The 11,766-nt window shown below is 37.3% G+C and overlaps 1 protein-coding gene across 2 annotated transcripts; it reads right to left on the reverse strand.

Moving 5' to 3' along the window:
- Nucleotides 1–2,669: 2,669 nt before the first annotated feature.
- Nucleotides 2,670–11,766, reverse strand: dscc1 (DNA replication and sister chromatid cohesion 1). 2 transcript variants are annotated; one of them, XM_079469255.1, is made up of 9 exons: nt 11,078–11,766; nt 10,766–10,934; nt 9,565–9,699; nt 9,374–9,464; nt 9,091–9,229; nt 8,958–9,010; nt 8,693–8,850; nt 7,224–7,372; nt 2,670–4,139 (listed from the first exon to the last, which is right to left on the reverse strand). In XM_079469255.1, the coding sequence occupies exons 1-9, from the start codon at nt 11,245–11,247 to the stop codon at nt 4,028–4,030; spliced, it is 1,176 nt and encodes a 391-aa protein (XP_079325381.1). In that variant the 5' UTR covers nt 11,248–11,766; the 3' UTR covers nt 2,670–4,027. The 2 variants fall into 2 exon arrangements, with proteins under 2 accessions (XP_079325381.1, XP_079325382.1); XM_079469256.1 differs by having other exon boundaries at nt 3,511–4,139; nt 10,766–10,922; nt 11,078–11,344.

Here is an 11,766-nt window from a genome sequence, read left to right on the forward strand (position 1 = left end):
AACTCCCCTTACTTTTTTTCTAGCCAGTTGGCTCATGCGTAATATGTTATTATTTGCTAAGGGAGTGCAGTTAACGGATTAAATACATATGTGACCCTGGATCACAAAACCAGTCTTAAGTAGCACGGGAACAATTTTTGTAAAAGCCAAAAGTACATTGTGTGGGTCAAAATTATAGATTTTTCTTTTATGCCAAAATTGTTCAACCCAAAATATATAAAAACTTAATTTTTGTGAGTGGATGGCCTGCTACAATGCCTCGGATTAACAACTTCAAAGGCGATTTTCACTATATGTAGATTTTTTGTACCCTTTACTTCCAGAGTTTTACACTCTATCTCCACCAGATATTGTCCCAACTTAACAACCCATATATCAATAAAAAGCTTAACTATTCAGCTTTAGGTTGATGTAAAAATCTCAATTTCGAAAAATTGACCCATAAGACTGGTTTTGTTGTCCAGGGTCACATATGTAGGGTCTTTTTGATATAGGGAAATGACTCCATGAGATGGATTCCGATTCTTTAAAATGGTTTAATAATATTTTGCCACATTTGCCTAAATTTGATAAAGAATATAGGCTACTGGATAACTTCCACAGAAAGAGACTTTGAGATTCTCTTAATACAAATACACAAACAGAGCACTCTAACTAGGTAATTGTCTTTTATTATAATATCTTGATTAAACAAATATAACTAATAAGTTGATTATTTTAATGGGCTGACCAAGAAATGACTATTTGACCAACACAATGTCCGATTTAACCAAATGAGCCTTTAAGGTTTTTATGTAATTACTATTATTGTTTATTGATAAACATTCTGAAAAGGTTTGCATGTGAAAGGTTCGGTAGTATGACACATCTTATATACAAAATGTATTTTACACAAACTAATTGGTAAAGTGTTTTTCTAATGTACTATCGGATTTTCTAATTTAGAATGATATTAGTTAGGTTATGGGTCTCGTGTATTTTTCTGATATAATGTGAGCTATGGGCGTCAGGTATGAGTTTGAGCATTTGAACACCTGCATTCACAATGTTATCACACTAAGATATGAACTGCACGTACACCACTCATACATTTGTAAACATGTCTAATTTATAGCACACAAGTCACGAACAGTTCATTAAAAATAGAGTAAAACTGTGATGATAAATCATATACCTTCTGATAAGCCCGAGAAATGAGTCAGGAAAAGTGTAGGGCCAACCGGGCCTGATTAAGATATAATAGTGGCAAATGAGAAGGAGACGGGCTTATAAAAAGATGACATCATGTGAAACGCCAAATTAATGCGTTTAGTTTAGCAGCCCTTATATTTTACAACTGAATCAAAAACAGTCAATAGACAGAAAGATTGAAACTGATATTGAAAATGCTTAAAGAACTGAAACGGTAAGGCTTGTCAAAATTTTTTAATAAAAATAAAACAAAAAAACTTTTCCAACAATTAAAAATTTTTTGTTTTCCAACAAAAAATTCCAACAATTCCAACAAGAAAAATTGCCGATGCAGGAGCACTATTGACACTTGTGATGCTTGCTACACACCAGCTGATGTTACAAAGGTTATAGGCTATTGCTGATGTCCTGAGAAAATGTTCTTTTATTTTGAAAAACAAAGGTAATATTGTATACTTTTCATTAATAATTGTATTAACTCACATAAACGTAACATAAAGATGTTGGTACAATATCTCAAATCTGCAAGTCTACAGTTAGGCCTGCATTAGGCTTACAACCAGGGCAAAATAAGCTAAAGCTTTAATTTGCTGTGAACTTTGGTTTACTGCAGTCTAGTTGTTTACCGTCTGGTTTTAAGCCATTGGTGTTTTCTTCAAAATGAACTGGTAGACATTTATTTTCTATTTTGTTACAAGCAATGATAACATGTTGTTTCTGAGACTTGACGCTCTTCACCTTCTTTTTCTTACTGTTGATCTCGGCAGTAATAAAGGAGAGAGGCTTTTTGCTGATGCAGAGGTTGCTTTTGTAAATCGTTCCCCCCGAAGAACACACCGCCAGCACACGCTTTGATTCATTGAAGGGGAAGAAAGACTGCTTCTTCCTGTTCCATGTGTCGATTTTCGTAATGAACTCCTGCCATTTCTTTATGTCCAGATTGTCTGGTGAGTCCTTGCGGAGATGATGTCTACAAAAATTGTTGTAAACATCCTTTTTCATCATGTTGGTGCAGGGCTTAGATGGGTGCAGTGTGTCCATCTCACCCAGACATGATTGGATTGTCAGAGTCAAGAACACCGTGGATAACAGCAGTTTAAGAATCTGATGTTAAAAAAAAGAAATCAATTAGACTATAATAGAGAGGAGGAACATATTTCTGATTTTTACTATGTATGATTATTTAGCTGTTTTTCTTAGCATATTGTGTTATTTGCAGCTGAATCCACCTCTATGTAAAATCGCACCTGTCAGGTTTTAGACTTGGTGACTTAGTGCGAGTAATGTTCCACTGCAAGCAGTAATATGATGTTTTTCAGAAGGTTCCACTGATGTAAAACTCTGTTTTCAATTCAAAACTATCGCATGTTTGATTCGCTATTTATTATGCTTTTTTGTATGTTTCATTTACATTAAGGTATATTGCATTTCCCTAATGAAGTATTCTGGCAAAAAGTCAAAGCCTGTACTAAAATTTTACATTTGCCAAGTGTTTATTCGTATCCTATATCTCAACCATTAGCTGTACAAAATAATACAATTAGAAAGAGTTTATTACCATATTGTAAGAAGTGTCTGTCCAGTCAGATTAAGTGCAGAAAGATCTTTGACAATCTTTACTGATTTACTTATGTGAGAGGATTCTGAACTATTACACACATATAGCTGGTGGTCTTACGTGACACAGGCTGTATGATTGAAAAGCTCACAGGAAGTGGTTATAACCAGCTTTTCTATTAAGCTTAACTCTATCATCTTAATAAATTTGAAATGTTTCATTCATCTCAGTTTTTAATGGCCTAACATAACACTGTTTAACATTGCACACATATTTCAGATGAAGGCTTTTATGCTGTAGCCGTAAAAGTACAAACACAGAATACTCCACAATGTCATTGTATGCTGTTGCATTATGATTTCTTGTCACTGGAAATAAACCTGCTGTGGTCAATGACGCTACTGCTACATGCTGAAAGATGCTTAACTATTTTTCTTAAATAACTTCACACACTGGAGTTCAGTTAAATGAATATCCCATATCAGGCCTGACATAGGAAATCCTCCTCATATTTTGAGAAGTGTTTTGTTGTTATGAAACACAGGCAGCTCTTTCACAGCCTTTTTTATTCTGTGTGTGGTCACGTAGGATGCTAATGAGTTCAACAGGAAGTCAGTAATTGTTTTGCATCTATAAAGTAAGTTTATCTGTCATAAGGTCTACCACTAAGCACTATCCCCCAAAAAATAAGTAGGTAGTCAGTATTACAAGCAACATGTTTTCTCAATCTCAACAATATGCAATAACAGATATAGACGTTTCAAAGAATGCCATTTTAATGGCAGTGAAAGGAAATTACTAACCAGAAAAATCACAAGTGATTGGATAATACAAAAAACAGAATAAGCATTTTGATACATTAAGAAAATAAAGATGTTCTATGCAGTTTATGTGCTACAAAGTCCCATTACTGATTCGAGTGCAGAACCACAGTTTCTTTGGCTATTCTGTGGGGTCATATTGTTTGAACTACCCTGAAAATGCACAAGGTGACATTTATCTAAAGTTTTCTCACAGTACATTATGACTCCCAGCAAAAAGTCTCACAAAGCGGCTGCTGTATAGAAATACAAACAAAAGAAAACTCCCTTCTATTTACAGGTTTTCCAAAGTTGCGAGTTGGCATTTTTAAGCATCAATTGTTGAAGCACTCTTCAATACAACCAATTTTGAGCAGGCATCCCATGTACACGTAACAACACACAAAAAGCATAGCCGTAACATTTAAAGCGTTTATTAATTGTACATTCAATGCCTTTACAAAAGTATATTTTAAAGTCAAGTTGCTACTGGTCTTCTTGAATTATAGACCTTTTTCCCATTTAGCATGGACGAGCGGGCGTGTTTGGTCAGGAGTGCTCCAGTGGTCTGCTTTTCTCCACAGAGATCTCTGTAAAAAAATAACACAATCATTTTCAGGGGTGATTTCCTGGACAAGGCTCAAGCCTAATCCTACCTAGACTTAAATGTTACGTGTTAGTGTTCTTTTTCCACTACCCTTTCGTAAATCTTGCACTTATGTAGAATAACAATTGTTAGATACATTAGGGAAGGAGCGAGTGCAACTACGTGTTATTTTTGTCAGTGAAGTTTAGTTATGGCTTGTTAAGCGCTGAAGAAATCGTTATTTTCCGTTTTGTTTACAGTGAGTTTAGAGAGTGGGGGGAATTAGTTATTGAACGGATTTTGTCATTTTGTTTGTTTAGCACCTCTCATTTTCTTTCTCTCTGACTTCTCTCTTCTTTCTCTCTTTTGAATTAAATTATCATTTTGCTAACCCACCCTATGTATATAGCTAAAAATAAGTTAATGTGCATGTTTAGTTTTTCTCTTAATTTTTTTATAACTTCTGGATTGAAAATAAAGCAAACCACCTGCTTGCAGTAATTTGTTGTCAGTGACTCATTCGACCACAACACACCCCAGAGATTAAAACTGTAGGAAAGTGTTTAATTTTCTTATGAACGTCTTCCTCATACCTCTATGACATCTGGGGACGTAACATAATTTGGGGGCTCGTCCGGGATGTTTTCTCAGTATTGAGGAAGTTCCGGTGGTTGGCATAATCCCTTGTTTTACTCTGGGAGTTTTGTGGTGGATGGGCTTAAGTGACTATAGTAGTGTTGTCAGTTAGGGTTTTGATAAATGTCGTAAAGATGATCTCTTGGCAATATCTGAACACTTCCAAATCTCAGTTCGTCGGCAATCATTAAAAATATATATTAGAATTGTCGTTTTAGACGTTCTTTCGGAGTTTGCCGGAGTTAGTAGGAGGACTCGAAGTCCGGCGACTTGAGATTTAAGCTTATAAAGAAGGGAAATTGCGCCAGTTGGAGGAGGGAAAGCTTTCATCTAGGTCCACTGGCCTACTTGCTGCGGTTTCAGTTGGTAAAGATTCAACGGAGCGTGGAGTATCTGCCACCGCTTTTGATGTAGGTAAAAACATTTCATTGGTGCCATTATTTAGGGAGATGGAACTGGACAGTTATTTTGATGCATTTGAGAGAATTGCTGTTTCGTTAAATTGGCCAAAGGAAGTTTGGACATTGCTGTTGCAATGTAGGTCTGTGGGAAAAGCCATGGAAGTTTTTTCGACTTTGTCTATAGGAGAAAGCAGCTATTCCGCGCTCGTATGAATTGGTGTCGGAAGCTTACCGATAGAAGTTTCGGAATCATAGGTAGTAATCAGACTTTTGTTGAAAAACATTTACATTTAGTCATTTGGCAGACGCTTTTATCGAAAGCGACTTACAGATGAGGAAACATTGGAAGCAATTATAACAACATAGGCAACAAAATACATAAGTGCATCAAACTAGTCCATAAAAGCCAAGCACAGTAAAAGGGAGCTTTGAGTGGTGCGCTTTGAGTCATGTTAATGATTTTTCTTCCTTGCATGAATTAGCGCTCCTTGAAGATTTTAAAAGGTGTTTGCCTGAACGCATTGTTTTGTACTGGAATGAACACGAAGAAACCATCAACAGAGCAACAGAGGGGAGAAACGCAGCAACTAATAACAAAAGGGGAGGGGGAAAAGAACGCTAGCACGTCCTGTTCCTCACTTTGCACATGTCCTGTTCGAAAACAACTGTATAGGTCTGTATATAAAAGTGCAGTTACAAAGTTCTTTTCTCAGGTTATGAAGGGTGGGATTTCAGAGGCCTCTAACTAATGTATGCAACCCTGTTTAGTCAAGAATATGATATATAACTCTTCATCTATTGAGTCTGTCTCTTTAGAGTTGATTTTTACTTGAAGTTGTAGAATAACTCAAGTGACCATTGTTAACAACTCTTTGCAAAATTACTGAATAGTTAGTGTTAAATAATGTATACAGTATTTCTGTTTACTAATCTATGTCTGATTAATCTATGTTTACCTTCTAAAAGCATATTACATACGTTACTACAACTGCTACTACGAAACACCACCACCTGCTTTAACTCTTTCCAAATTACAGGCAGCATGGGTTTTGAGTCTTGTCTATTATCAATCCTCTTCTAGACGTGGAGAAATTTTAGTCAGTGTTGGCAGAGAGCAGGATTGTTTTTTCTTTCTGTGCATTTCTATCAATCTCATTATTAAACATACAAGAGAGGACAAATGCATTGTGGAATGGATAGATCTGATGCACACCCGATCCACTCCGTCCTGTTATTCACATTATTGCTTTTGTAAATGTAAATTATGTTGGATTAAATTATAAAACAACACTTTAGAATAACACTTTTCTTATTTCATGATTCACACTTCTGCTTTCAAACGTAATGTAGATTTATTTAATTCACTCATCCTTTTACGGTTTAGGTTTAGTATAATTTGAATAAGGGGTGCAGCAATGTACCTTGTCGATAGTCATTTTATGAATAGCATTGCTTAAAATTGTCTTAAAGCTACATATAAAACTGTCGTAAATAATCAAATGCCAATATATTTTTGACACTAGTAGGTGGTGGCAGTTTTGGACCCTTTTATCATTTTGAATTAAGAGCCACAATAGAAACTCTCCATCCCACCTTCCTAGTATTCATTTGAAAACAAAATAAAAGATGAATTGACTTTATGGCATTATAATTCATTTTTTCTAAATAACATTTTTTGGAAGCTTTCTGAATCCTCCTTAGATTGCAACACAGCCAATCTTCAAAGCGCTGAAAGTGCGTAAAGACGTCCACGCGACTCTGGAGGTTCAGTATAAATTAATATAATGCGACGAGGATACTTTTTGTGCGTGAACAAACCAAACTAACGACTATATTAAAAAATCTTCCTGATTTGAGTGTTAGTTTCCATTGCGCGTTCCCGAGAGCCACACGACAGTGCTTGGAAATATCTCGGATGTCACCTAAAATATATTTATTTGTGTTCTGAAGATGCAGGGAGGTCTTAAAACACGTTGAACGTGTTGAAAAATTACACAATTTTGATTTGGAGCTGAACTTTCCCTTAAACTGTAAAAAGTTTAAGGACTCACTGTATGTATGGCTCAATATCATCTTGAGTCCATTTCTCTCTCAGGCTGAAGAGACTGTTGAATCGTTCCATTGTATCCTCGGGTAGATCTTCAACACGTAGCAGTGAAATGGTCTCAGGTTTAGAGCTTTGATCTAACAGAGCCAAACCCTGAAAGACACAAAAACAAAGAACATGGTACTGAACATACATACTCCTGATCCTTGAAATGTGTACCACATACTATACCAAAAACTTTAAGGGGAAACATGTCTTGTTTGGCATAATGCAAATTTTAAAGCACTCTAAAGGCTCTCAAACCCTCAAGGTACTGCTGTTAAACTACACTTCTTTGCTCTGGGGTTTAAGGGGTCTTAATAGGCATGTAACGATTCACTGAACTCGCGATGCGATACGATTCACGATACTGGTTTCACGATACGATTTTATCACGATTTTTTTTGTACAAAATGAGATTTAAGAAAGATAAATGAAAAAGTTTCCTTTTATTATTTTATTCTCACTCAGACAAAATGCTGTACATTTCTTTCTGAAAATAAAAAATATCTTTGTCAATAACAAAACTAAATTGAAATATTAAAACAAATCCCAAATAAAATAAATACAAATAAAATAAATCTTTTCATATAAACAAACTAAGGCTTTGCATGTGCTCTTTCCTAGCTTAGAATCTTTCTTTTCTTTTTTACATGTTTTTTTTAAGAAATATCAGCATATCCACATTTTCTGGCAGAAGCTGAGATCTCTGCACATTCACAATGTCCCATGCTGATGAAAAAACCCTTTCACTAGGGACAGAGGTGGCTGGTGTGGAGAGATATGCTTTTGCTATACTGGATAGCAGTGGGTATAGCCTAGCATTCTCTTTCCACCACTTGAGTGGGCAGCTATTGAGGGCTCTCGCACTCGTTGCCGCGAGTGGGGCTGCAAATCCGCCGGTCAGTGTGGTTTGGCCCACTAACAGGTTTTTACGTGCAGACGGCGGTGACTGGAGCTTCTCACTGTGGTGACGGTTTGTATGCTGCATCATGTTTGTTGTGCTATTGGTGTATATTAACATCTTCTTGCAGTATCTGCACACAGTTTTTGTTTTGTCCGTTACCACCTCACCTTTTTCATTTTTAGTCTTCGGAAAGCCAAAATGCCGCCACACGTCCGATTTGAATGAGTTTGGGGCATCCTCAATATCAACGTCACCTACACTTGACGCCGCCATTTTTGCTTCTGTTAAAAGCTACAGCTTTTTCGCTGCTATCGCGCCTGTAAAGCGAGGTCAGAATGTAGGCTACTGCTTCAGCGCCCCCTGCTGTTTAAAACGTGTATCGCGATTCTTTTAACATCTCAACCGACACGAATCGTCACATATTTTCATCGATTTTCAAACGGCTTGGAGTGCATCGTTACATCCCTAGGTCTTAAGCTAACCAATGTGGTCACTACTCTCCACTTCTATAAAAATGAGGTCCTCACCCTGAGCTGATCCAGTCTAGTGGTCATTCCCTCGGGGACACTCTGCTGCCACACCTCCTGGAATTCTGACAGGTTAAATTTCACAGCATTTTGCAGTAGTAGCTGAGCTGTGGCCCTGCATACTTTATCTTCGTCCAATGCGTACATCACCTGACATTCTAAATAGAAAAGAAATATATACACAGACATGTGTTAAGCTTGAAACTGCATACTTTCATCAAATTTGTAATGCACTGGAAATAAAATGCACACAAAAAAAACAAACCTTCGGTATTGTAGCGTTTTCCGTAACAGTTGAGACAGTGTTCTATCATTGCTCTATGCACAAAACAAATGTATAATGTTTATGAAATGCTGTACATTTATGAGTCATGTGACTGATACATCTATAACCTTACTTTGGCTCAAGAGGTCCCAGCTCTTCCAGACAGACACTGAGAGGAACTTTGCTGAAAGACCAAGACTCGGAGTCCACCAGCTGGGTCACATGACTCAGAAGCTTCATCTCATAGTCAAAATCCAGGAGCCTCCAAAAACCTGCAAATAAAATGAATGTATCAGTTCACTTTAAGGTTGGGAACGGATTTATTTCCTTCATGCGTAAAATAGTATGTGATATTTGGAGTCTGTTCCAAATATTCAGATCCAAACAAAGTTAAGAGAAAATCAATTTTAGCTCACCATCGATTTCACAAGCATGAATGTTCTGGAGTTGCGCTACAATTTCTTCTTTACTTGCTTGGATTCTTTCGAGAAGTTCATCCATCGCGTACTAACAAATGACAATACATTCAATTAGGTTGAAATATAAATATGGTTGATAAATTAACAGTTTAAATGAACAACAAATGTAGACACCAGCATAAGTCTACCTTTTGTCCTGGCTCTTCCTCTTGAACGCCAACCGGTGGACCATCATATGGATTCTCCATAAGAAGTTTCTTAAGTTTCTTTAACTTTGGTTTGTGCCTCCTCAACTCCAAGTAACAATTTGAAAACCCCCAAATCTGTCAAATAAGTTTGAATGATGTTAATGCGTGAAAATTATGATTACATGAAAATCAGTGAAAACAAATGATGAGTTAGTGTGTATAACGTGCCTAGTTAGTAACAATCTTGAACATATGAAAAGGTCCACACATGACATTACGTTAATTGTGGGCAGGCAAACATGGCTTAATATAGGGCTGCACGATAATTGAAGATTTATGCTTCCCACAATTAACTGAGCATAATTGTTGCGATAATAATGCCCCCGATAAGGTCATTGTAAAGCTTCTATCTTTTAAACTGCCACACAACAGGAAATAAAAAATGTTCACTGCGTGTTTTGAAGTAGTTCAATGGCAGCAGATTATAACATATTCATGGGCTGTAAAGTATAAACCTAATAAACATGCTGAAAAAATTAAAAACAGACAAAATAATAGTGTTTATTAACCGTGATTAAAAATGTGAGTAAAATAGACGTGATTATCATTTTACCCATGATTGTGCAGCCCTAGCTTAATATGAATCAAATGTAAACATACACGGTATACCACACATACACGGTATACCACACGTACACGGTATACCACACGTACACGGTATACCACACGTACACGGTATACCACATATACACGGTATACCACACATACCTACCATACATACACGGTATACCACACATACACGGTATACCACACATACCTACCATACATACACGGTATACCACACATACCTACCATACATACACGGTATACCACACACACCTACCATACAGTTTTTATATCTCATCCACCTAACACGATCCATTTTACTCTGGTCATATTACATTACTGATTGGCAAATACCTGCTTTACATCCTAGTGACATTATTATTAATAAAATGCTAATGTTGCTTTATGGCGGCCAAACACAACTAAATATTGTGCATTCGTAAAAATGTATCTGCCACAGCAATATGATCCAAGAAATAACATCCTGCAAAAACATATCTCATTGGATCATCATAAATCTCAAAGGTGACCTATTTTGATCTCAAAAAAGTAAATAGTCACTGAAAGGTGAGGAGTTTGTCACTTCAGTAGTCACCTGTGCATGCATGAGTTGAGCACACGCTTGGTTGTCAGGCAGTTGCTCTGGAGTTTTGCATCCGGGAACGAACAGCAGCAGATTCGACGTGTCCGCAATTTTCAGGTCGTACGTCTTGTCCTCGCTGCACAGAACCGCGTGCTCCTCTTTATCACCTCTGATGATAAGACTTTAAAATGAAAAGAAATGAACATTCTGACGAACAGCAGAAATCAAGCCAGTCATTTGTTCTTGTTTCCGCATTTAGTTGTGTCTGAATACATTACTGCACATACTCCAATACCAAAGGAATTCATATTATGATGTCGCTACCTTTTGCCTTCTTCAATGTGTCTGCAGAGTGTCTCGTCCAGCTCCATCAGACAGTAGTCACCGGACGACACGTTATCTCCAAAAGTGAGACAGTAAGCGGTGGACTGCAGATCCTCTTCTTTGACTTTAGCTATTTCCAGTGTCGCTTGAACCTCATCTAAAGTCCTCATGTCGAGACAGATCTGTATTTAGCCGAGTCGATCGGACACAACGTGACACTGTCATCAATGTCAACACTCGTCTTTCCCGCAATATTTTGCCGGAAGTGGACGTTTATTGGCAGCAGTGATAGCCAATGAACGTGCGCTTGCCTCCAGGCGCGTGCGCTACGGAAGTGCGTTAGTAGTCCACCAGATGCCGCCAGACAACAGAATCTCATTCTGTCTTCCGCCTTCATGGACGCGAAAATGTACCAGTCGGTGCTGAGTTTGTTTAAACGTACAGTGTACGCGAATAGCACAGGTATAACGATTGTTATTCTTATATACAGAGTTTGGCTTTAAGAGACAGTTCCTAACAATACAGTACAACGACTAAACAGTGGCGGCTACACGCCACAGTCACATAAAAAGACGTCTGACAACACATCAAACATTACACTGCAGAGAGATACTGACACATTCGCATCAATTGTCTTGTGTTTACAAAATGACAACATTGTTTTTAAAGAGGGTCAAACGATGAGCCCC

The sequence above is a fragment of the Barbatula barbatula genome, assembly GCF_947034865.1.
Source record: "Barbatula barbatula genome assembly, chromosome: 12".
NCBI lineage: Eukaryota > Metazoa > Chordata > Actinopteri > Cypriniformes > Nemacheilidae > Barbatula > Barbatula barbatula.

What these genes read in the sequence shown, in the direction of transcription:
- dscc1 (XM_079469255.1), bottom strand. Translation starts at nt 11,247, where the DNA reads ATGAGGACTTTAGATGAGGTTCAAGCGACACTGGAAATAGCTAAAGTC. An exon ending in AGGAAGAGCCAGGACAAAAG is followed by an intron (nt 9,465 to 9,564) that starts GTAGACTTATGC and finishes GTCATTTGTTAG; the next exon opens with TACGCGATGGATGAACTTCT. An exon ending in CTGGGACCTCTTGAGCCAAA is followed by an intron (nt 9,011 to 9,090) that starts GTAAGGTTATAG and finishes TTTTGTGCATAG; the next exon opens with AGCAATGATAGAACACTGTC.